General features: G+C 39.5%; 8 protein-coding genes across 8 annotated transcripts; 3 read left to right on the forward strand and 5 right to left on the reverse strand.

The window, feature by feature from the left end:
• Window positions 1-596: 596 nt before the first annotated feature.
• On the reverse strand, window positions 597-2,720 carry EAE98_010240 (uncharacterized protein; the record flags this gene model as incomplete). The annotated part of the gene is made up of 1 exon (XM_038957861.1): window positions 597-2,720. One exon carries the CDS (start codon window positions 2,718-2,720, stop codon window positions 597-599), a length of 2,124 nt encoding a protein of 707 aa, XP_038805873.1.
• A 535-nt stretch (window positions 2,721-3,255) lies between these two features.
• Window positions 3,256-6,115, reverse strand: EAE98_010241 (uncharacterized protein; the record flags this gene model as incomplete). The annotated part of the gene is made up of 5 exons (XM_038957862.1): window positions 3,256-4,194; window positions 4,243-4,389; window positions 4,458-4,903; window positions 4,978-5,919; window positions 5,971-6,115. The coding sequence occupies 5 exons, from the start codon at window positions 6,113-6,115 to the stop codon at window positions 3,256-3,258; spliced, it is 2,619 nt and encodes an 872-aa protein (XP_038805874.1).
• Window positions 6,116-8,736: 2,621 nt separating this feature from the next.
• EAE98_010242 (uncharacterized protein) lies at window positions 8,737-10,961 on the forward strand (the record flags this gene model as incomplete). Its single annotated transcript, XM_038957863.1, has 2 exons — window positions 8,737-9,396; window positions 9,522-10,961. 2 exons carry the CDS (start codon window positions 8,737-8,739, stop codon window positions 10,959-10,961), a joined length of 2,100 nt encoding a protein of 699 aa, XP_038805875.1.
• A 1,571-nt stretch (window positions 10,962-12,532) lies between these two features.
• EAE98_010243 (uncharacterized protein) lies at window positions 12,533-13,600 on the forward strand (the record flags this gene model as incomplete). The annotated part of the gene is made up of 1 exon (XM_038957864.1): window positions 12,533-13,600. The coding sequence occupies one exon, from the start codon at window positions 12,533-12,535 to the stop codon at window positions 13,598-13,600; it is 1,068 nt and encodes a 355-aa protein (XP_038805876.1).
• Window positions 13,601-14,549: 949 nt separating this feature from the next.
• On the reverse strand, window positions 14,550-15,968 carry EAE98_010244 (uncharacterized protein; the record flags this gene model as incomplete). Its single annotated transcript, XM_038957865.1, has 1 exon — window positions 14,550-15,968. The coding sequence occupies one exon, from the start codon at window positions 15,966-15,968 to the stop codon at window positions 14,550-14,552; it is 1,419 nt and encodes a 472-aa protein (XP_038805877.1).
• Window positions 15,969-19,122: 3,154 nt separating this feature from the next.
• On the reverse strand, window positions 19,123-21,084 carry EAE98_010245 (uncharacterized protein; the record flags this gene model as incomplete). The annotated part of the gene is made up of 1 exon (XM_038957866.1): window positions 19,123-21,084. The coding sequence occupies one exon, from the start codon at window positions 21,082-21,084 to the stop codon at window positions 19,123-19,125; it is 1,962 nt and encodes a 653-aa protein (XP_038805878.1).
• Window positions 21,085-21,334: 250 nt separating this feature from the next.
• Window positions 21,335-22,936, forward strand: EAE98_010246 (uncharacterized protein; the record flags this gene model as incomplete). The annotated part of the gene is made up of 3 exons (XM_038957867.1): window positions 21,335-22,158; window positions 22,205-22,626; window positions 22,674-22,936. 3 exons carry the CDS (start codon window positions 21,335-21,337, stop codon window positions 22,934-22,936), a joined length of 1,509 nt encoding a protein of 502 aa, XP_038805879.1.
• A 421-nt stretch (window positions 22,937-23,357) lies between these two features.
• EAE98_010247 (uncharacterized protein) lies at window positions 23,358-24,245 on the reverse strand (the record flags this gene model as incomplete). The annotated part of the gene is made up of 1 exon (XM_038957868.1): window positions 23,358-24,245. One exon carries the CDS (start codon window positions 24,243-24,245, stop codon window positions 23,358-23,360), a length of 888 nt encoding a protein of 295 aa, XP_038805880.1.
• Window positions 24,246-26,262: the final 2,017 nt, after the last annotated feature.

Genomic DNA, 26,262 nt, shown 5'->3' on the forward strand with positions numbered 1-26,262 from the left:
GAAGAGTGATATATTGAGATCAGATACAGCTCATTACATACGTCTGGGCCGGGGCTAGGGCTTGTTGATGAATATAAGTAATCTGTTCCATTTTGATCTGAGTGCTACAAAGCTCGCAAAACAAGAAATTAGATTGAGTATGATTTTGTACCTCAGCTTGCGATCATGATATTTGATCGATAGCTGAATGCATCAGAAGTATGAGGAGTGACACTTGCAATCTTGTTTAGTTTCAGGGAGTATCATTAGTAATGTTCTGAGCAAAGTGACCATTCTTTTTAAGCTGATTTGGTGAATGAACATGACTAAAAACATCTTCACACATTGACTGAGGTTTAGTGTATCAGAATGTGATTCCGTTCATCCACTCACCCCGTTGTGAGATACTTAACTGACAAAACCGGATCCGAGTTATTGCTGATCAAAGGCACCAATTCGGCAAGAATGTGTGTTGGCAGAATACAATGACAATAATCTGGCTGTTATATCTCCATATGATCCTAATGAGAAATCTTAGACGTTGAGCTGACAAGGTTCTGCACAGAAGTGTATTATGAACTGTCTCTCGATCCGCAATTAAAGCATTTGTTTCTCTCTTATTCCAAAAAGAAACTCTTTAACCTCTCTCCCGAGTATTTCAACGCCTCACCATTCATGATACCATGCACGTAAGCCTCTCCGATTAATTCTCGATTTTCACCATTACTTCCCTTCACTGGTCTCAAAACCATCGGTACCTTTGACCCAGCTATGACCCAAATTTCGCCCCCACTGTCGATATCCAATGTTTGCGCAGCAATACCCCAATATCCCTTTTCCGTCCTGAACATTTTTCTTCCCGCATACGCAATCCTGAAAGACTCGTAAAAATCCCCGTAATCTTTGTCAAGCTTCGCCTTATCTGGATCAGTGAAATCTTCATTGGCTGCTATCTTGATGAGTTTCTCAAGATCCTCCCAGGTGGGAATCAGAGATCTGTTTAGTCTATGTTTGGACAAGTCGTTGATCAGTTGTTTGATTTTTTCGTATGCTTTTTGTAGCTTGGGTAGGTCGGGGGTCTGCCTTGAAAGTGCGTAGTTGTAAGCAATTCTCAGCTCAGATACACGTACTGTGATAAAATATCGGAAAGCGTTACGTGCATTCTCTTTTGCCGGTAACCGTTGGAATGTATCTTTGATGAGGGTGCGCCAGAATCCTTCGAAATATGTCTCCGTCTCATCGTCAACATGAGGATATTTTGAACTTGGATAATTTGCCAAGAGTTCCAGCACGGTGTCAAATCCGAAATCGTTACCCATGATTTCTGCTTGATTAGCTGCGCACTCGGAGATAATATCAACTCTATAGCCTGTGATTGGAAGAAGATGACGTGATTCTAAAGGTAGAAGAACTGGCACTTCAAATGGAATTCCTCGAGCTGCATTCCATCTCTCACTTCCCGGTTGTGGTCTAGGGTTTCCAGCCAAAGGTTGAGGATTAGACGACGAGTTGAAATCGGGTACCCAAGAAGGAAGATTTCCAATGGCCCGGACCGAGCTGGGATTTTGAGTTGTCAAGCTGTAGTCTTCCACTAAAGAAAGAATGTTCAAATCTTTGGTTTCAAAAATCACTTCAAGCGCTGCTCTCGTATACACGCTTGCTACTGTTGGATCTCGTTGATAATCGGGGGTCATGTCCAGTGGTATCGTTTTTCCTCCTTTTTCCCAAATGCCTCTGATTGCATAGATTTTATCTTTTGGATTTGTTGCATCGAAAAATCTTGAATAATACAACAACTTTTCCAAATTTAAGACTTTCCCCATTTCTTCAGATCCAAGTCTAGCCATATCCCTCATACTTTGGAAGATTGACTGGTTGTTCAAAGTATTGTTCACATAAACAGTCCCTTCAATATCGTCCACAGTTTCAATCAACAACTCCATCAATAACGTTCCCAATCCTGTTTCTCTTAGTACTTTCGCACAAGCTGTTATGTTTTCCCATCCAATAACATCACTCCCACAAACCACAACAATATTTCTTGGCAGAAATGCTTCTTGAACAACCCATATGCGACTGAACCAAGTACGTTGTAAAAATGCTGCATATTCCAACCATTTCCAAGTTTCAACTTCTTCGATACCCAACTTTGGATATATATCCCAATCCTCAAGATCAGTAATACGTAAGCCAGTATACTTTTCCGAGGGTATTTTCGAGAGAAGATTTATGACTTCAATAGCATACGGCGAATGGAAATCTGAAACTCCAAGCCAGATAACTACCTGCGAGCATTTTGTGTAGATTTCTCCCATCATTCCAACTTGTATATTCCTCTCCTCGATGCTGTCTTGATTAATGCATATGCCGTCTATCCACATGAATTTCTCTCTCTTAAAATTCTCTTCTTTCCCATTCTTGCTGTTATCTTCACTATTGTCCTTACTGAATTCCTTCAGTGCCAATAATAAGCTTTCCGTAATTAACAGGTTCTGACCATTGCAGAGGATGGAATGTTCGCGTTTATCATTGCTACGGTGGATTTCTTCTTCCGGACTGAGAGCATGGTATAGTGGGTCAGACCAAGTGTATGAGAGACAATCGTATGCGGGTGCGTTCTCGAGATTTACTTCATGTAGTGTTACTCTAACTGGTTCCTCAGAACCAGAATCCAGAGTTAAAAGACGGATAAAGGGGGAAGGGAGAATAGAAGGGTATATTTTGCCGTCAGTAGATGGCATTGCGTAGTAAGGCGATCGTGAGAAAAATGAGGAAGGTGTGTGGGATTAATCAAGGATGTGATCAGAGGGATAGATTGGGAGATAGTTTATATGAATAAAAGCTGGTGACAAAACTATAAAGGATCTGATGCACTAAGCGGTCTAGAAGCCAGAGGATGCATCCAAAATGGGGGCGCTTGCTGACATGCAGAAAAATGGGATATTATCAACCATGTGCCCCACAGCCAAGAAATGAAATTCTAATTATAATTAACGACAGGGTAAAACATGACTGACTTCATCCTCGTGATATCTGACAAGATCTGCTTGCCTTGGAGATCACAGTGGAACTCATAATTCGAAATGATTCTAGTTACATACAATCAATATTTTCCGTGGCACTCCACTCAGAATAAACTTCTGAAAAACGCCGCTTGAAACAAGCAATATACCATAAATACAAACCCCAAGTTGAGAGGCCAAGAAACCTAAATTATTCCACCATAAACTCCTCAATGCCGATTTCTAGCCATCATTATTTCCATCATTAATCCAATTATTTGCTACAGTCAGGACATTGATTGAGATTAACCGATTTCAACTGGCTTTGACTCTCACACTTTGCTGCACTTCCTGCTGGAGGACAGATGTTCTTGTGAAGCTTTTGATTTCCCAGTTTTCCATCTGTGCTATGCGGTGTGCATTTGGTCTTGGTACTAGGGCATAGACGACCAGCTGCCGGACATTTTCTCAAGCACTGAGAAACAGCTTTACCCCCAGAACAAGACGGAATACTCACGCAGAGCTTACCATTTAAGCAGTCGTCATCTGTGGTACATTTGATAACTTTGGCAGATGCGGGAGCATTGCGAGATGCACCTTCGTTGATGGCTGGCAGACCGTCATTGAGACCCTGGAGAATGAAGTTTGCAATGGGAGAGGTCGTTAACGAAGCAAGGTAATCGGTGATATTGGTAGAGGTCTTTCCGGTACCATCTGATGGGCCGACAAAGTTCGTTGAATTTTGTGACGTTGATGAATACCCAGTTGAATCCTGAACGCATAAACTAGAGTTCTTCCAGATGGCGTCGGCTGCATATTGCCAGAGATTTGTGTAATTATACACAGTTTGTGGTGTATAGTAAATCCTACAATCTGCGGCTTCGTAGGCGAATTGTAATGGAATCTCTTCATCTTTACGTACTTGATCACGTAGGTTTATATCCGCAAAGTAGACAAACACGCTGAGTTGTTCAGTTCTATTCGGAAGAAACGTTGCATCGATTGAGCTTTGGTTTTGCAAAAGTTTCTGAGTGAAATCGATATTGGCGTCAAGAGTAAAAGTGTCGTAGTCACGTGCACCACGAGATCCAGCAGGAGCCTGCATTGGTCCTGTTGTTGGTGTGCCTCCTACTACAACAACTCGAACTCCAGCTTCGTGGCGAAACATCTCAATCAAAAGAGCACAAGAAGAGTGACATATACCGTCAGATAGCTATTGCTATTAGAGTACGAAACCAAGTGATGCAGAAAGGTGACTTACAATGATTATATCCTCTGCTGCAAATGGTGGCTTAGCCCCTGATGGTGCCGGATTTGCATCATAGCCGTACACTGAAAAAGCGTCGTCGCTGACATCTAGACCAGCACCAGATGCGTCGAAGATAGGATTAGACAGATTGTATCGTGCCTATTGATATTAATTAGATGCGAACCCAAGATATCAAGTATTATTAAACGAGAATGAAGAAAACCTACAATGTTCGTGAAGTTATCACCATTGTATTGATTGGGTCCGAAAAACTCCTGCCAATTTGTGAAGTTGCGATTCGTATCCGCATTAATCCGATTAGTGATAACCCATTCATCAGCCGCTAAGACATACTTTGTCTCATCGTTTTCGGCTAGATCATCCCAGTATGGAGTCAGAGTCTTGCCAAGAACATCGGCAGAAGCATGGGCTCGCATACGGGATCCGGCAAAGGGATCGATATTCGGGAAGAATTGTTTGAATGTATCGATTGCAAGTAAAGATTGTCCGCCATAATTCTGTTGAAGATCAATAACAACCTTCGTTAGGCCGGCTGCCTGTGTTTGATTAATGAACCGAGAAATCGTTTGTTGGAAACTAAAGACAGCATCTCCATCGACATCAAAGCTTGGAATGCTTAAAACAGAAACAGAAGTAGAGTTGAGAAAGTATCCTGTTTGTCTATTAGAAACCGTATAGTCAAGTCATTCATATAATAATGTATTGCAAAATTTTCCAATAACATACCGGAAACAACTCCATCCCCATAAGTTCCAAGGTCTTCTTGTGCAACGTCAGGAATCTCTGGGTAAGCTGGACTATCCCACCCTGTCGGAGTTGGAGTAGCGGATATCGTCGAAGTGACTGCAGTAGATGAATCATCACTAAAACTATCTTCCGAATCGTTATTCGAATCATCGGTGTACGGATCATATGATGCAGGATAGAACCCTAAAACGAAAAAGTTATAAAAGTCTCCCCCAGTTTGAAGAGGGCCGGTGGGACCAGGAGTATCGTAGATAGCGAGGTAATTCTCAGTCCAAGACGTCCCATTCTCCAAAAGGAAAGTAATGTTATCACCGGGATAGAATGTCGCGCCGCCACTGAAAGAATTGAAATACCCTTGGATATCTTGAGCTGCGCTAAGCATCAATTGATTCCAATCCGAATGATCTTCAAGAGTGCCAACTGAGTTTACGGATGCGAAATCCAAAAGATATGTAGTTGCATCTCTGCCATTAATTGATTTGATGGCTGAAGGCTGGAAAGTTGTAAAATAGTCACTGTCAAATAGATCGTCGGCTAGATAGACCTTTGGGATTTGTTGGCCATCTAATGATAGTGATACTAAGTCCCTTGGACTTGCAAAACTAAACGCAGATAAAGCTCCCGCTAGTATGTCGACATGCCCATCGTGGGCGGCGTATACTAGAGTCTGTAAAGCAGCCTCAAACTCGTATTGATTTGAAAATATTCCTTCGTCGATCGCGGTTTGAATTCGATTCAGGCCTGCTATGAGATCCACAGCTGGTTGTTGATAGCTTGGAGGCGGGCTTTTGAGATATTTCAATGTACTCTGGAATTGAAGAGTATCATTATAGTATGAGATAAAACGAGAGGCGACAGCAGGATTGAATGGCACACTGGTGAGGCACTCAAACGCCAAAGTTGCATTGAATAAAACGGTATCTGTTATTCCATCAGTACAACAATCAAGGATCTTGCACTCTTCATTCATACCTTCGTTATTGACGATATCACCGCACGCAGTTGAAGCCGAGTTTCTAGCGCTTAGGGTCTGTGTCATTCCAAGTGTAGGACTAGCATTCACATTCAAACTGAAATAAAGGAAAAGTAACACCTTAACACACTGAAAAGCCCGCATGATGCTATAGCGAAAGTAATCAAAAAAAAAAAACAGCAAGGACCGTCGCTACCTTACGACCTTTGTCGATTGATATGTAGAGCTGATATATAAAGTTCATTGTTACAAAATAAGAGTGGAGATGTATTCTGCGGCTGACAATGCAGGGCTGTGTTTTGAAGAGGATTAATCTTGCATATGGCTTCATTAAGCGTAATTAACTCTGTGCGGCGTGAGGAACGAAATCTCTTATGTGATTGGCACTATGGTCTATGCCCCCCCGTTGTTGGTCAGCGACAAGGGGCAAGTATCCCACTTTGAATACAATGATTAAGCTTATCCACACTTCAAGGCTCTGTAGATGTCGTGGCAATCTATTTTGGAATTTTTATGTAAGCCCAAGACCCGTGTGAAGTACAATATCGGCTTGCGATACCAAAGGATGGGGTAGAACCGATATAATTGATGTGTGTAGAGCAGTGCAGTAACCCAATGTTACACCCGGTCTCGGGTATTGCCACGATAAGTAAATTGACCACAACAGCCTTGTCAGCACTAAGGTACATTTGTAGCAGAAGAAATTTGATAACCTTGCATTTTATCTGTTTGTCATAACGAGCGTATATGATAGGAAGAGGTACGAACCTGACGTAAAAGAAGCCGGGTGATATAATGAATAACTTAGACGGATGTTGAGGAATTTGCTCTTCAGAGTCAAGTGACCGAAAAACGCTTGCTGAATTATGCGACCGTTTGATGATCGCGAAAGCGAACGACGGAAGGGAAGTCAATATAAAGCTATTCATTAGCCATTAAAAGCGGCTGTCATTTCACCAGACGCCATAGGGCTAGAACAAATGTGGTCTTGCACAGTTTGTCTTTGATATGTGAAATTCCCCACAGAGTAAAAGGTGGACACTATCACAACCTAGATCAATCGCCACCAAACCAACAACATCCTTCGAACGAATTTATTCCTAACCATAAACCCTCTCTCCATCGAATGTTCGTAAAACGACAGAGGTCACTACTCGATCTGTTTCTTCTTCCCACTGTTCCTAGTGTAGGTCGTGATGGCATAATTGATTTGGAGAACCCCACGAAAAGTGCAGTACCTTAACCACCTAGTAGTAACCTCGAACATGTTCTTAAACTTTGCATGGCTCGAAGGATATGCGTCGACACGACTTCGTGTTAGATACCTACTACATATAGGGGTCAAACTCTAAGTAAAACTTTGGAAGAAATATCTTTGTGATCTGTCGAAAGATTTGTCGTGAACTGGGCATTGGCATCTTTCGTGGTGTAAAGCAGATAATTGTATGCCAACAATAATTGCTGAGTCATGTTCCCACTTAGTAGTCTAGTGTATACATCGACCTACTTCTGGACCTTTCGCTCTTTTGATTAGCTGATATACACAAAGTCCTCCTAGAAAGTCTAATCGACTGTTTTTTAAATAATTTATTTTAAATCTTATAAAATTATAATATATATATTAATTTCACAACCAATATAGCTATACATAATCTAATAAGTGATTTAAGATTTTATAAGTGAGAAGATTTAAATTCGATTTTTTTTAATCCTTTAGTTTATCTCTAGTTCTAATCATTACTAATATAAGTTTGATCTTATAATTTTATTTAGTTCATAATTTATACATCTTTCAATATTCTTTAGATTTTTCTGAAAACTAGATTGAAATATATTATATATAAAAGCTATACAATATTTTAATTTCAAAATTATTAGATTAAAATTTAAATAAAAATTCAATTATGAATATAAAAATTAGATTTTATAAAGTATTAAATTTATTAACGAGATTCGCGATTTGCATAAACAACTCGACCTTTTTCAACTATATTTATACTAGCAATAATTGGAATTTCGAAACAAAAGAACTTATATCAAATAGACAATCAATCAAAGTTTTGTTTTATAATATTTTTAATTTATCATTATAAGATTGAATGATTGATTATTGTAATAAACTATTGAAAAAGGGTTGATATTTACACCAACCAAGTGCGATTTAGAAAATAGCCGATTAGACCCTCCTAGCGGAGCTATTAAAAATCATGTGACCGAACGCCTCGAGGGTCAATGCACACGCTAGACTACCCACTTGGTGGCTACCTTCCTTTTCGAGATATACTTTTTGTCTATCATGTCTTATCAATTTGATATCAAGATTTCATCATCTATCCGAAAAAGCTCTGCAAGATTGCATCACTTAACTCATGGCTATCCAATTGCCATCTAATCCTCTTTGGAATAAATTGTTCATCCAATTTGACGCGTATCACCAGACAATTTGCATTCATCATTGGGTACATATTTGCTTGGAATCATGCACATAATTATCGACCTTTGACTGTTGCCTACGGTCCTTACGCGTTAAGGCTCATTCTACAATCAAATGAATCTTGGATGATATTGAAAGTCATGTTTTTTATCTTGCTTACGCACTTGACTACGACGACACACGTTGCATCTCTTTGATTTCCCATCTCTTTTTATTTGCGCTTACGCCAGCTATCGCATACATTCAAGTGAATTTGATCAGTTTAGTCGAGTCTTCTCTGACGAATTTTCATTCCCATCTTTAACATTGGCGTTGATCATTCGCGGCCGCAATGCCTTACTCCGATGATCCATTCAATTCGGAAAATAATCCGGGAAACAATTGGAACGAAGATGATAGTGATGAGCTCAGTCCAACCGACGGTTATTTCAATTCGAATCAAATTCCTCAAAATATGATACCGGATCCCACGCTCTCACAAGAGGATAAATCAAAACCTCAAGACGCCAAGGGAAATTTTCCGAGAGACGATAATATTTCTTCAACTCTGCAGATGTCGTCGTACCCCAATGCGTCATCTCATGCAACTCAACATCCCCGACATTCTCAAATTTCGTCTAATTCCCTTCATGCTTCGTTATATCACAGAGGAGTGAATTCCTTCCCTGAACATCAACCCTTCTTTGAACAACCACCCCCAGCTTATATAGCTTCCGCAGCGTCTTCTCCTGTCTCGGCACAAGGACAGCATACTCCCACACACTACAATACTTTCTCACAACATCGCCTCGAAGGAGGTCTACCAAGAGAACCTCAGAGTATGGGAAGACCGGCAGGTAATCCGGAGATCGATGAGAGAACACCTCTTTGGCTTGACCGAACACCCAAAAAGATTTCCTTTCGACGAGAGATTCTAAAAAAAGCTCTTGGACTGGGACTAGCTCTAACCATTGTTGCCGTTATATTAAGTGCGATCTTCACAGAAAAATCAGTAAGTTTAACCTTCCAGCGAACCGAGACTAACTTACGCGCTACGTACATTCATTTACAGCTTTACAATTGTAGTTCTATTTCATCTATATATAATATCTAGTCTAAAGCTGATTAGTATACAAGAATCCAGATTCAAACATGGGAGGAGGGCCTAGATTTCCCGACCCCATCCACGATGGTGGCTCACACTGTCAATATGTGTCCAGATCGGAACAAACCATATTCGAAATCACTGATGCAGCTGGAATTTCAGTAATACAAGAGTTCTACCAACAAGAGTCTCCTCATTATGGACCGGAGGTCAAAACAGCAGGAGAAGTTCGCATTCGAAATCTACCAAGCAATTCAAACGAAGGAAAAGCACATTTTACAGTTGAAGTTAAACTTAGCCATCCGGAATTGTCTGTGCTTAAAACTTTGAACGAGCTTGATGGGTCATTGAAAATCAGCACGCCGAGATTTGCCAACATAGGCATACATGAAAACCCTTGTATCTCACTTGAAATTACGGCTTGGATACCAGAAGATGCGGAGATCTCCAAAGTATTTTTTGACCTGGTAACTCTATCAATTCGAATCTTTGACGATGTCAATGTCAAAATTGTCAAAGTTGCCACATTAAAAACAATATCAGGCCATGTTAGGTTTCCAAACGACTCAATTTCGTCAATCAGTCATGCTTCCTTCTCAACTAAAAATGAGCCAGAAACACACTTCAATTTCGATTCTCGTCATATTGTCGTCGAAACTGTGTCAGGCAGAATTGAAGGCACATATCCCCTTTATGACCTTCTGAAAGTATCTTCCCAATCTGGAGCCATAGGAATCGAAGTGAAACCCAAGCCTGTTCTTGAGTCAGCACCCGCTCCCGCTACTTTGGATATCCGTACATCTTCGGGTAGAATCGAAGTATTGTCACCTGTCAAAGATCCAAAGGCCATTTATCTCCGAGAATACATCACACGTGTAAAATCACTTTCTGGGGCCATTCAAGGCGATTTTTTTGTTGGATCTACGGGGACTTTCGACACCGCTTCTAGTAGGATTCAACTTATGGTGAGACCGGTTTTATTGGCAACTTCTGATGACGACGATGAAAGTCGAAATGAATTCTCTACTCATTCAGTGAGTGGGAATACACATATCACATTACTTAATCCTTTGTTTACTTTCCCCTCCACCAACGGCAACGTTCTCAATGGTGCGATTGGATCCACACAGAATAGCCACGAGTCTCCGTACACTTCCACCCTCATTGAATCATCGAGCTCCTCTTTCCAGGCGTACAAGAGTAAACTTCGCACTGTTCATTCGACGCATAAAAGCTCCTCTGGGCGTATCGAGGCATACTACCCCTTAGCTTGGATCGGCAACATTGAAGCGAAGACTATCTCCGGAAGAATAGAATTAGAAGGGAAGGGAATAGACATTGTCGAGAGGCATGATGGATGGGGCTACAAGAATATTAAAGCTAGGAAGGGAGTCGAGAGGGACGAGGATGGGAGTAGTGTGAAATTGGAGACGTTGAATGCGGCTATTGCATTAAGGATATCCGAGGCTTGATGATAATGGAGCCACACTATTCATAACGATTTCCTGGGACTGATGATTTTGAGACTACGATTCACATTCGAATATATGGGATTCATTGAAACAATTTTGTATGTTGAACGAAGTGGTTGTTGCCGTTCAGACTGGATTTTTTCATTTTTTGTTTGGGTATAGCTTAATATATACGTATCAGTGACGATCTTCTGTGCATCCAATTATGGCCAGTCTTTTCACGCAAGAAACGCCTCTCCTGCTTCCAGCTGATGGTTTTTTTGTGATGAATTTTCTTAGTGTTTATTCTCAAGAATAGAGTTTTTCAGCAGAAGATGTGTGGTTATCATACCGCAAGTTTCCCAAAGTATCTTCCCGAGCATCTTATCCCCCATACCCCATATTTTCTTTTTTTGCCTCCCATTCTAATCAAGACACCACCGAGACACCCTTCTTGGACAACTTTGATTCTCCACTTTTTCTACTATTCACGAAATTTCATTCGCACGGAACTTCGGTCACAAAAAGACGGTGAAATCGACCGCTGCTATACATGGTGGGTGGCTCGGTGGGACCCAACGAAGAAACCAAAGAAGATGAAAAAAGCCGGAGACCAATGGTCGTCCGCTTAGAGAGCTGGCTCAGCTATTCCTTCATAAACAATTTTTCGTACCTTGCATGATAGTTCTTACTTCTGTTGCCGCTATCGACTGCGTATATAGCGGCTGTCATTTGGACTCGGATTCAAATCCATGACCGTGGTAATGGAACTGCTGAAACTAAATTTCCCCCTGACCTAGAAACTTTCCAGAACGCTATTTTTTTCTAGCGCATGCGACCCTGATTTCCGTGGACATGAAGAAGTCTCGAGGAAGTGACGGAATTTCCGGAAGCCAATTAACTACTGGACCTATTATTTCCTAGTGTAAATAAAGCCACATGGTACCCATAAGTATTGTGTGCTTTGCGCTGTATTTCCAGTGTAAGATTTTTATTATGTTTGGACTCTTTATTTCGTGTTTCCTTTTACAGGGAATGAAATTGCGTTTATAAATAACTTAGGTTGAGGCAATTTTCAATGCATATACTGACCGACTTTATAAACCAACTGGTTGATTCATTTATATAAGAGTTAATGATTTGTTTAGATGAGAAGTTATTTCACACATCTGAAGTCACTTCTGGGTTCTACTCACATTTTTCGAGGCATTGAATATCAAGATAGGCAATCTTTGTACGAGTTACGACGTTAAGAAGATTTCTCAATTGAAGGTTCTCTCCATTCATTCTCCGTTCAACAACTTTGATGGATGAAAATTGCGTTCTCGATTTCGATTTCTCATTCCGTTTAGAATTTCCAATCCATACCTAGATAGTACTTTGAGGAGCAAGACAACTGTACAATTTTCGAATTGATTTCGACCGGTTTAATCTTCAATCATCCATTTATTCAGATTTGAACAATTATTACACATTTATCCATCAATCTATCAAAAGGTAACATACCCCTTTCTATATTCCGCCTTAGAAATCTTTCTTTTGATGCTCATGCAATCCAATAGTTTCCTCTTCACTCAAACCAAGAATCAAATATGGCGCCTCTTCCACACAATCAGTCGCATACTGAATGTGGTATTCGAAAGATTATCGCCACTGGAACCATCCCCGCCCCTAATGCTTATTGGCAACCAAACTTCACCACATCAATAATCCCGATTAATTGTTGGTCTCACAACGACGAACATCAAAAAATCCCTCTATATACTGCTCTTGCAGCCGGCTGTATAGCAATCGAAGCGGATTGTTTCATTCCTTCCTACTACAGCTCCTCTCGCTTTCTCGGCTCATTGTTCTCCTATTTCACGTCTTCGCCAAAAATTAAAGCCTCCGAAAATGATCTCCTCGTAGGTCATGCAACTTCAGAGCTTGATCCTGCAAGAACACTCTCGAGTCTTTATTTAGACCCACTTCTAGAGATTTTGATACAACAGAACAAAGCTGCAGGAAATCCAGAAAAGAAAGTGGGAGTTTGGAATGAAAATCCACAGCTATCGTTACATTTAACAATCGATTATAAAAGTATCTCCTCTGGGCACGATGGAATACCCATCCTCTATTCCCTTCTTGAACCTCTTCGAACTGCAGGTTTCCTTACCTATTATAACTCGACCACCGAAAAGCTATTTCCTGGTCCCATAACCATCGTCGGAACTGGCGATGCCGACTTCGAACTGATATGCGGCTATGAAAACATATATATCTTTAAAGATGCTCGATTTTTCGATTTCCTGTCTTCTCAAAATCCATCTAATTCACTATATGTGTCTGGTCACATTTCTAAATCAATTGGTCGATTTTCAAAATCCAAAGGGCCTACAAAGGCGCAAGTGAAAATCATAAGGAATGAATGTAGAGATGTGAGAGAAAAAGGGTTAATACCTAGATATTGGGGAACTCCTGATAACGAGGAATGGTGGAGAATATTGGTTGAGAGTGGAGTTGAGGTATTGAACTGTGATGATCTTGATCGTGGGGGAGAGTGGTTGAGGGGCTGTAATATAAATGGAGTAGGAGTGGGAGCTTTATGGAAAGATGACATCAAAGAGAGTGATGTGGAAGGTTGGGAGGGGGGGTTATTTGGAGGATGTATAGTTTCGTAAAATAAGGAGTAAATAAATGAAATTAGTCGACCACCAGACTGCTTGAAAAAATTTAGTAGTACAACTTAGGATATTGAAATAATCAGTACATCTCAAGAATGCAATGGGTGAGAGTATATCATTATACTTACATAGTGATCGACTCTTAAAAAGGATTGATAAGTTAATTGTAGCCAATTTTTTCCCCTATTGTATCGAAAGTAGGTCAGATTTAAAGCTGTAGAATTGATTATCTGAAGGTTATTATCTACTATTAGTTCATTAAACAATGTTCTAAAAAAGCATAATATTACTCACCAATTGAATCTCTTCTCCAAAAGAAAAAGAATTGGAAGTATATTAAAGGAGAGATGAATTGTACACTTATTTCTAGCTAAATGGAAGGGATTTAAGATACTAGAATTCGCTTATTATAACGCTAGAGTGTAGGGGAGGGAGGGAAAAGGAGGGGAGGCAACATATCATCATACTCACACTGAAACCTTAAAAGCCCGCGACTTTTTGCGCATGGCAATTCTATCGTTAATGAAACATCTCCATTTCTGTCGAAGTCTGGGGAATTGCTTATAAGAAACAATAATGTTGTTACAATGATAGTGATGAATAAGGGTACACGCTCCGATTGAGCTAGCCGGGCAGGCTTTGATAGTTTGTTAAAGGATCCCTTCCTATACAAGTTCTTGACCTATGCAATGCGAGCGACGCTCGAAGTTCTTTGCTTCCACTATCATACACCACCGAAGGTATGTACACACACCCGCCGAGTTCTCTTTCACACAAGAAGAAAAGAGTTTCAAATGAACAAATGCAATCGAGGAGAGTTTTCAAAAATGGCGAAATCCATTGCAATTTAATACACCAAAAAGGTTCTTTTAAGAGAATGCAAATTGAACGCTTCACCCGAATCTTAACCCCCCGAAGTGAGTTCGCTCTTAATAGCGATATACTATTATAGCTTCACATTTACCGTTTCATGATCGTCATAAAGCTTTCGGAGCTTGTTAAAATATGCTGCCCTCCTTTCCTCGAATGCTTGCAATGCGAGCCGCCGCCCCTCGCGATCCTCTGGCAGCGATGGTTGAAGGTCCCTGTACAAATTAAGGCGGGATTTGCTCAGCCAGGTAACCATCTTTGGGTCTGCGTCCCATGATACCTTATTCTCATATTCCTGAAGTCTGATTCTAAGCCAGTCAATAGGCTTGTTAGGGTGCGGTACCGGGGCGCAGAGAGAATTCTTCTTTTCGTCATTATCGTACTCAGCCTCAACATGAGCAATAAGGGCGGCACTAAATACTTGTTGACAGGCGCGGAGAGGCTGGAGAGTGATATGTTTGCCGTTGAACACGGGAGCCGATCCGCTTCCCATGGGCTCGTCAACCGTACAATTGATATAGAGCGTATCGAGCACAGGAGTATATTTTCCGCCTTCCAGAGTAACCTGATCCGCGGTGATATGTTTCACTCGACCCATTCGAACGATATGCTCGATCTTCCTAATCTGCTCAAGTTCTGGCAAAGTTATAGTTGCGCAGTGGAACATGGTAGGCCATTCGTTCTTAGACAAGCGCAATAGGGCCCCGGATGCATCTTGCCGTTGAAACATGTCATCTACAGATGTAGCGGCCATGACTGCTTCAAACTGTAATTCAGCCCACTTACGTGGCATCTGGAGCGGCGAGTCCAAGGGCTGTAGGTACTTTCGATCATAAAACCACGAGTCGCGTGGCATAATCCACGTAATCTTTGAAGGGTCAATGCCCATACTTAGCATCCAGAGGCAGGCATCAATTGCAGTCTTGCCAGCACCAACAACAGTGTAGTTAGCAAATGGTCGAGAGACGTGAACCAGCTCATTCGGTGTTACAAGTTTCACATCGTCTGCGACAATATAGCTAGGCGGGCCCATAGAGGGGACCTTTTGGCGCAAGAAGGTGGTATCGACAATCCGAGTTTCGTTTCCGACAGAATACCTCTTCCCGGTGACGGTGGAGTGAAACTCGCCGTCACTAGTATATTCGCACAAAGGGTAGTAGGTGACCCGGTTGGATGGTAGGAACTGCTGCGTTAGGACCCGGGTGTAATAGGCCAAGATCTCGTCGCCTGTCGCGAGCTCGGCCAAACCGCTGTTCCAGCCAACCATGTCAATCTTGTTCTCACCAAGGGCTCTGGAATTGACCCCGTAACCCGTAGATGGCTGGTGGAGGCGTACAAAGGGATAAGCCTTGGTCCAGTGACCACCTGGGCGGCTGTAGCGGTCGACAATAGCGAAAGTGGCGTTAGGCTTATCGGTAAACAGGGTATCAACGAAAGCCATTCCCATAGCACCCGCACCAATGACAAGGTAATCGACAGTAATTTTTTGACTCATTTTGACAGTGCAAAGGGTAGGTGTGCTTGATTGAAAATTCAATGAATAAGAGTGTAGTTGCAGGGGCTTTTGCTCAACGTTTGATTGGCTTTGTGTAAAGGCTTGGTGGAGCGATGATGTTCAATACTAGTTCAAAGTAAAATAAGCCGGCTTGAGAGCGAATGCTGCGAATACTGAACTGAGGTTATGGTTTCTTATTGAGTTGTGGATGAAAATTGAAGATGAATGAAGTGTAGTATAAACTAGATATAGAAAAAAAAAGATAGTCGAATATGAGAAGCTATATATATTCCAGGAGGGCAAAACTTTAATCCTTCAAGCATCTCCTATTTTACTTTTATACTTGTGGTGCCTCGTGTTCGGATTTCTTAAAGTTCGAATGTTGCTGCAAGGACACGACAGTCCAGCTTGGTATAGCAATCAACGCCAGCCATTGAATAGATTGATTATGGTAAAAATTAAAGTCCTCAGACTCCGAGCATCAGCACTGAGTGGATAAAATCTACAGTCTTGTTGTTACAACCCACACCGGGATTCAAGCGATCCTAGGTACACCTACAGGGTTGGTAGTTAACCGACATTCTCGTAAGACCGAGGGTAGAAGCATGATTACTTTACCCTCGGCTTAAGACTAGCTTGAACCCTGCGTTCTCCTAATTTGTGGAATTTAAGGTTACGGAGGTTGACGGCATAAGTATTGTAAAACACACCAAAAAGCGACCAAGCTTTTCCCCATTTTTATTATTTGAACTACACTCAATTTAATAACGTGTTTCCAAAACCTTAAATTTCAGTATTTCATCAAAAACACCTAAACGTTAGATTTTCCAATTTCAATCTACAATACCTTCACCAATTGTAATCCAATTCAATTGAAAACTTGATCAAATAATAGAGAATAATGAATTGTATTACTTACATGATTTTCGATTGTTTCAAATCGATATTAATCAAATTGGAAATTTCGGAGCAAAAGTTTGAAAACGATCAAAAGTAGCTTGGAAATATATTAATTTTCAATCTCAAAATCGAATTTATATTCTACTCATTTTCAACTCTACAATCATTACTTTAATATATCTATAAAACTATATATCAATTCCTTTAATTGAAATATTAATTAATCTGAAGAGTTTATTCAATTTGAAGATATATTGATAAATCCAGAAGTGATTAAAGTTAAATTTCAAAATTGATGAGGTATAAAAAATCGCTTATTTTTTTGGAAATACGTTATTAAATTGAGTGTAATCGTATCATTATACTGATTGAAAATTTATATAGTAAACTTCAAATGATAAAAGTATTATAAATTTATTCTATCTTTAATAAAATCATTCAAATTTATCGAAATTCATATTTTTCTTTTTAGAAATATTATTCTAAGTTTATTTAGAATTTATAAAAAGCTTTGAAAGTTTTAATAGCTTGAAAATTATAAAAATTGAAAAAGAGTTGAAAATTTGAATAAGGGGGTTCAAAATTCAATATTTTAGGGGGATAACTGAATATCTAGTAAAATTAGTAAAAGCAGTATTGAAGTTTCGTAAAATAGCAACTTTTATTAAAAATGAGGCTTATATGACTTACGCCGTCAACCTCTATAGAGTAGATAATAGCAATGAATTAAGTTTTTATTATTCTTTCTTAACTACGAAAACTCTATATTTTATTGTTATATATAGGCTGGCGTCGGCCCGAGTAGATCCGGAGAATCAACTCACGTGCCTGCTTAGCCCTATATAGCTTAATCGTAACATTTAAACTAAGTAAATATATACTTTATGTATTATATAATTATACATTTACATAAGTATAGTATTCTTATATTTATAGATTTATAATTGAGCCTGTTCAAAGCTGGCCTGAATATAATATTTGAATCCCTCCTGGCCCAATCGAGCCAAGTAATAGTGCTAAAGAACAACGTCAATACTGCTCTGGCTGTAGCTCATTGTAAAAGTCTCACTTGTATCAAGTAAATAAGCAGAACTGTGCTTCATACGATCGGGAATATCCTGTAGATCGCGCCAAATAATCCAACCAACGGTAGCTGAAATCATGTGGAACTTGTGCCCGGACGCATTAATTGATACAACTCGCGGGATGCGAAAGTCCCCTCACTCTGGACGGAAAAACGGGCACACCAAACCCGCCAAAATCGAGACTTTCTTCAAAACACTATTATTTCAAAATTGAATAACAATTCTGAATAATAAAATAAAATAAACAAATCGAAGATGTATTATAAATTATTAGATTCAAATCACTTATTTTAATTCAAAACAAAAATATTGATGATTGATTTAAATACAGAATTTTGAAAATAATATTGCATTTTCGGTGTGCCCGTTTTTCCGTCCAGAGTGAGGTCCCTTAGGTTGAAGCTGAAGTTTGCAGGGTCTGGATATGCGAATGGATAATGGCTTATCAATTCGACGGAGATACGCCAGAAAATGGAGCGACGAACCCACCACTCGCTGCATCAACGTGAATGGGAGTGTCCACGCCTGTCCTACCTTCATAACTGTCCAGCATGGACGCCACCTCGAGGATGGTATCAAATCCCCCAGTATATGTATTTCATAAAATAAGAACAACACCAACTTCACAATTTAGTCAGTATAGATTCTGCGCCGAGGGGAAATTCTCACTTGTCCCTTCATCAAGAGCCGGCTCAAGCTGCGAGGAATCGAACTTATATCCACTAGCATCATTGACATGTAGGATTTTAACCTTAATGTCGAGATTCTCTGCCGCTTTGTGAATAGCGACCTGCGCATGGCTTCCGACGATCAAGTTCATACGTCTCGAATTGAACAAATGGCTATTTCGGGATTGTCAATTTCTTCTGAGTGCTAGGATTGCAAGAAGGCGTTTCAATATCTTGGGCTTCTAATTGGAAAACATAAGTGAACGTCGAGAGCATCGAAGAATGAGAATGACATGTTTCCACGTCTCCATACACAAATGAGTACTGGAGTGCAACGACTACTTGGAAATCCAATAGCAACCAAAAGTGATTGAATTTCTTCAACTATTGGATTTTTTTCGGAAATACGAGAAATGACCTCCGATATCTCTTAAACTCTAGCAACATGCAACAAATACTTAATCTTGTACTCTAGCTACAATCCATCAAATTCTCAGAATATCAACACCGAATAATTCTTCCATCCTTAGCTTCTTCATCACATTTCGCCACAAATGTCTCGGCCGACTTCATTATAGCATCAGAATAGTATCTATCAAAGTATTCCGCTAGTTCAATATTGTCAGCCTCAATTTTGAACCAAAATTCGGATTCATTTCCATCTGCCTGCACGAAAATTATCATATCCGTTGTATCTCCCTCCATTTTGAAACGCAATCCATTCTTAGACAATGTGACAACTCCCTTCTCTTTCGTCCACACATACTCCTCTGATACTGACTCGTTCGTTCCTGCTTTTGTCTTCACAATGACCAATTTATCTTCTCCACAAGTGATGGTAAAAAGTTCATGGTTGTTGCTGTGTTGAATGTGTCTTGCGATTGTGGAAATACATAAAAGACTCGTAAAATCTCTCAAGTGAGTATTTCCACGAATCTCCTTGATACATTCTTTTGATAACTTATGTCTTGAGAAATGAGTATCCAGTTCACTGCCAGGTTGGCCTGAAGCGACGAAATACCACAAGCAAGCTCTCTTAACAATATCCAGCTTGTTGAACGTGGTTGGGATTGACAATAACAACACGTTCTCAAGGATTGACCACAGTCCCATATCTCTAACATCATCACTTCTGTAAGCTAACTTAGCAACAGTCATTTCTAATGCCATCAGTGCTATTCCAGTTGGCAAATGGAAGCGAATGACATTTTCCAAGTAAACAAGAAGAATGCTATTTGCTTGGGTCGAGAAGAGGTTAATCACTGATGATATGTGAGTAGATAGCCAAATAATATGTTGATTGACATGTTCCTGGTCTGCATTTGGTTGAGATAAGTACATTGACAATAACAAGAGGTATTCGATAGAAGGGGGTTGTTTTGGTCTGAGTGGTATTTGTTCGAAATTGTCTGCCAATGTGATGATATTGTATCGAGGGAGGTGGAATGTCACAATATCGGATTCGATGTCATCCAGTCTCTTTTTGATCTCGGATTGATATTCATCTGCTGCTCCCTGTGTGATTTGTATATCGAAAATCCTGTTAAATGCCAATTGGTATTTTAGATAATATGTCTGAGACGTTTCCTTTGAATATATCAACTCTAGTTCTTCATGCTCTGATAAGATGTTGGATAATTGGGTATTTAGATTTTCCAATTTATTTTCAAGCTCAATGACATCCTCGCCCTTGGAGGCTTCCCGTTCTGATCCGACTGGATGTGATGAAACTGATTGCTGAATTGCCTTTCTTTTCGGAGGAATAGGTGAACTGATAATCGTGGACTGCCTATGTGCCTCCCTAAGTCGTTCCATGTCTTGCATCAGTGGCTGAGATCGCGTTGAAGTGATATTTACACGTGCTTCATCCTCTAATGTACAGATTCGTTCATGAGCTGATTCGATTAAACTTGCCACTTCGTCAATCGACCACTCAATTTTGTTGATAGGTCCGAAATTATTTCTGCATGCTTCTACAATCTTAGAAGGGATAGCTGGCGGAGAGAGATTTGGTGTTGCTTCAGTCGAATCCGCGATTGATTGTAATATCTGCTGAACCAGAGGTAAACCTCCAATACTAACTATTTCCCTCAATGATTCTTCAAGTTCGTCATGTATCAGATCTAGAGTATCTTCATTGATTCGTTCCAATGTAGAATTTGCCAGTATTGCAGCGTCCGAGTTGTTGTATGCAGCTGAAGCTTCCATAAATAATTTATTCATGGTGTCATACTTCCGTAGATCAGACAATTGATTATGATGTTGTTCTTCTATCATCGTAAGCTTCTCTCTTGAATCTTGCACCCATCTCTGTAAATCTTCTTCGGTCAATGATTGATCAGAAGGTATTCGTAGTGCTTGGTACTCTGGTATGAATTCATTCGCAATATTAATTCGTGTTGCTGCAATTTTTTGACAATCTTCCAGAGCGCTCCTCCTCTCATATCGAAACATTCCAGCCATATTTCATCAATATATACCTATTTATATTGAGAAAAACTGATATATGGTGATTATGAATGATCATCCACGATTTTGATAACATGATTGAGGTTTTTTTAAAGTTCCCCAGATTTCTCTGGCAAAAGGGGAAGGAACGTTTGGTTAAATGTATGGGGAACGCTCAAATTCTCCACGACTCACTTCATACCATCAAAGATTCCTACATATTCATGATTTTAATTTGTAGCTATCTAGAAGAATATATTCAAATATGGATCATATGTTAACTCTATCATTTGCCCAACGTCCAGTACTTAGGCCAGACTTGTACTCTGTGGAACCAGGCTCAGATTTATACAAATCAGGCTTACCCGTTCTATCTGGTACAATGCTTCAATCAATGGACAGAGGATTGATGGACTTGGCCTTGAAGATTTTCGAGATCAATGAAAGAAGATCGTGGAATAAGAGTCCTTCAAACTCGATGGATCGACCTACTGGGCTGGGGAAGATATTGAATATAATCTTTTCAATGAGTCCAACTGTTTTACGAGCTGCCATAACCTGTTCATTGCATAATCTTTGGGGTGACCCTGACGCACGATTACCACGAAATCATCAAGTGAATTTAGTTGGTAGGGATCAAGATGCCGAACGCCCAGTCATTTATGCATTGGTTCATTGTTCTCCGACTGGTCAAGCAGCAACAAAGATTCAGATTCTGGATTGTATATCAGAGATGGAACAATACATAGGTAGATGGTACGAAGGTTCTTTGGAATGGGAATCCGCCGATACTTTAGCTTTTGAAATTGATCATTTTAAGTACAAAAGCTGGGCTTCGGGTACAAGCGGCAAATGTAACTGGAAGAAAGGTCTCCATCCACGTAGATTCGCTAGTACATCGGGTGCCAGAGAGCAGATAGGAGAATTCTGCAGATCTATCCGGGCTCGACTGAATCATGTCCCGGATGATGAAGAAAGTAGGACTAGGCCATTACCTTGGACAGTTGTATATGTTGGCTATACTGGAAAAGAGGCAAAGAGAGCTTATCAGCACGAAAGACATGAGACTGGTGGTCCAGTAATTCCATAGTGAGTACATGATATGAAATCTTATTACTTGACTAACGTCATCAAGCCTCTTTGAAACAATAATGATGATGAAGTTTCGAGATTGCCAATACTTGTTGAGAAATATGTCCATCATGAACATTACAAGATTATCAGATGTCCGTTGCGCAGAGCATATTGTTTCGATCCTCGCCAGCTCTTATAGTGAACATGGTGGATTGAATGGTACTCTGGGTGGCCCTGTCGCTCTAGAAACTAGAGCAGGGAGTATATCGAAACAGGGCTGGCAAAATGCCACTAGAGCCTTAGTTAATCAAGGGGTATTCGAAGCGAATGATTCTTTGGTCAAGGAACAATTGGCGAGGAGACGTTTTTTCGAGAAATATGAAGAGGAGGGTTCGGAGTTGCGTACGTGGAAGAAGAAGAATGAGGAAGTTACCAAGACAAAAGGAGAGTTGAGGGAAATACTTGAGGTAGAACAACATAATGGTATGTAATTGAAAGTTTTATATTGGTATTAATGCTGATCAAACCAGTTGCAAATATAGCATATTTACGAACCAAAGAGCTGGAGACTGATATTCAAATCACACGAAATGTTGGGCGATTAGCGTCTCTGATGAATATCAATGATAGATTGGTCAAACTTCGAGAACGTGTAGCTTCGAATGTCCCACCTCTATCCATGGATAGATCGGACATAGAGTCCCAAGCTGACGATGGTCTGGTGTCATCAAGTCCCATTCCGACAACGCAAATGACAAGACTTTCGACAAATGACGATCGAACTTTAAAATGAAATCATATTTGAAATATTTCCTCATATTTTCGAATCACGGATGATGTGATTTTAGAAAGTAAACACTTCCAGCCAGTGAAATATGTATGAGATTGATTCTATCTATGAGAAGAGGTTGAATGACTAGTTGCAAGGAAAACGTGTCGAGGAAACAGAAGAGATATTGCTAATAATAATAATAATATTTTGATGAATGTGAAATCGATAAATCCTCCTGCCTGCTAAAAATCGAATGAAGAAAAAATAAAAAATAAAAAATAAACAATGTTGCGGTCCTTGTACCTAGATATGCGTAGTGTGATGTTCATCGCGAATAAAAAAATTGAAGCCTCCAATCATATCTCTCCTCTCAAATATCAGATATTAATAAAATTCATAAGCCCACCAAGCGATATCCATCCTTTCAAATACCAAATAAAAATCAAAGAAATGCTCCACGCGCCCATGTCTCTCCAGATACGAATAAAAATGTAACTATCCTCGATAGAATAACCCCTTTGCAGCTCGATGTGCCGTAAGCGCGCTTATTGTGTCCAAAGTTGACAGAAAGAGGTACGAGTAAAGGATCTGGATTCCCTGCCTCATCGAGAGCTTTTCGGAGTGCTTCATCAATCATCTGCCGACGTTTCTTCTGGTCCAAATGCTGCGAGCTTCCCCATGCCTTGATATATACTTGAATGAGAGTTTTAGCCCAGGAACTTTGAAAAGAAATCGAATTGTTGAATGCGCGCGATAAAAATGTGGTGGTCTGTGCTGCGCTTAATTTCGATCCATCCGTGCCATGCTTCCACAAATGGTTCATGAAATACTCGGCACCCTCATGGAACCAACAACGTATTAACGTCGATTGTCTTTTGATCAACTTGTCGCATACACTATCACCACCAATGCCATTCACCAACTCCCGGAATATGGATCCTCGAATCATTGCAGATAGTGCTTTATATCTCGTTGTGAAAGTATAGAAGAAAAATACTTTCACAACTGCAGTTAAGAGAAGGGTAACGAGCTTTTTCTCTGGTTTGGCTTTGAATGCCGCCCCACCACTCATAGGTTCCTGAGAATGGTACTCCTCTGACTGAACGTAAGTACCATACTCCGCATCCCACCATCGCAGATTTTCCCCTGATGATTCATAGAGCTTGAAGGTCTTCAATATATTTCCTTGGTATCCTTTCTTATTATCGAGTTCCATGTGGTGATTCACCTCAACTTTAACCAAGTTTTCCTCAGCAATTCTGCTGTCGCATAGTTGCTCCGCAGAGTCCCGCTCAACTTTAATCTCGCAGATCGAGATCGGGAGATCCATTTTCTTGATGATAATAATAATAATAGCTCAGCAAAGATTCGTGGGGATAGATCACAAATTGCGCGCAGTATGGGCGGCGGTCTGATAAGAGTGGAGGTCGAATTCGGTGGTATGGAAGAGATAACGAGGATGGGCGGATATTGATAATAGGATTGAGGTAGACTTTGAGTGGTTTCGAAGATATTTTAACGTCTGGCAGGTATTGATTATGGGTTTGCGATAGAGAAGAGGTGGTGTGTATCAAAATATATGAGCGACGGCGAGGTTTGGCATCCGGTGGATAGGATATGGGAGCGCGTATAGCAAGCAGGAAGGTTGGCAAATAATGGAAAGGGTATCGGAGGATCAAGAAGATAATATTTCAATATCGAAGAAAGCGGGGCAGATGGCGACGAGATTTGGGTCACCCACCGTTCACAATTCGAAGTTCATATTGAGAATGAGTTTTCTAACTATTATTCTAAGGATTTTTTTGGTGATCAGCACCAGTGGTGACCACTACCCTAAAAGGGGTGGTGACCTTTCCAAAAAGTCATTATTTGGTTACTATTCCTCTATGCTTTAATTTTGGGCTTTTTGAAAATCTGAAAAAAGGGTTCGATAGAGATTCAATTGAATTATTCATATCTGATCTTACTTTTTCGATATTCCTTATATTGATCGATCTGTACAGTTAACCCTAAAACTTAGGGTTAAAGAGATTGAATGGAAGCTATAGTAATTTTCGAAAACAGGATAGTGGTGATCCGCGAAATAAGGGAATTTGGTCATTACTTTAAATTCAATATATAATAGGAAATTGATAAATATTTTATAAAAAGCTAGGGTTTATTTTAATGAATTTATTGAATTCTGAAAACAGATTTTAATTATCTTTTAAATTGATCGATTTATACTAATTTTAAAAAGATTTTAATATATAGATGGTGAGAGCGGTGGTGATTACCAAAAAGTGATATAGGATAACTGAATCACATGATCACAATGTTGATAATATTGAAATACTAATAAGAATACTACCTAATATTAATTTACTATTAATCTAAATACTAATAAGAATAATAATACGAATACTAATTAAAATACTAATTCGAAGAAAAATGTAGATACCAAAATACTAACAAGAATACTAATTAGAATACTAACCTAAATACTAATAGAAATACTAAGAAGAATACTAAGAAGAATATTAATCTAAATACTCATCTGAATACTAAAATATAAATCTAAATACTAATAGAAATACTAATAGAAATACTAATAGAAATACTAATAGAAACACTGAGAAGAATATTAGGAAGAATACTAAGAAGAATATTAAAATACTAATTAGAATACTAAAATACTAATCTAAATACCAATAAGAATATCAATAAAATACTAATAGAAATACTAATTGAAAGAAAAATCTAAATACTAAGATACTAATCTAAATTCTAAATACTAAAAAGAATACTAAAAAGAATACTAAAAAGAATACTAAAAAGGATACCAAAAAGGATACTAAAAAGAATACTAAAAAGGATACTAAAAAGAATACTAAAAAGAATACTAAAAAATACAATTTTAAAAGAATGTCATTTTTAAGATTATATATTCAAAAACTAGCTTATATATTACAAGATATATATGAAAAGATTATATATTATAAGATATATATATAAAAAGACTAATCCCGATGACCTTAATCCCGGTGAGCTTATTCCCGGTGATCTTCTAATATAGGCCCCCTTATAGGCTAAAAGTCCTAGTAAGCTTTATTATAGGCTCAGTTATCGGTACTATATGCCTATATACGACTCCCGGTGATTGAAATCCGGTGAGCTTATTCCCGGTGAACTTATTCCCGGTGAGCTTAGATTCAATGGTTATAGGCTATATAACCCTAAGGGTTAGGGTTAGGGTTAGGGTTAGGGTTAGGGTTAGGGTTAGGGTTAGGGTTAGGGTTAGGGTTAGGGTTAGGGTTAGGGTTAGGGTTAGGGTTAGGGTTAGGGTTAGGGTTAGGGTTAGGGTTAGG

Source organism: Botrytis deweyae, assembly GCF_014898535.1.
Source record: "Botrytis deweyae strain B1 chromosome Unknown BDEW_034, whole genome shotgun sequence".
Taxonomy (NCBI): Eukaryota; Fungi; Ascomycota; class Leotiomycetes; order Helotiales; family Sclerotiniaceae; genus Botrytis; species Botrytis deweyae.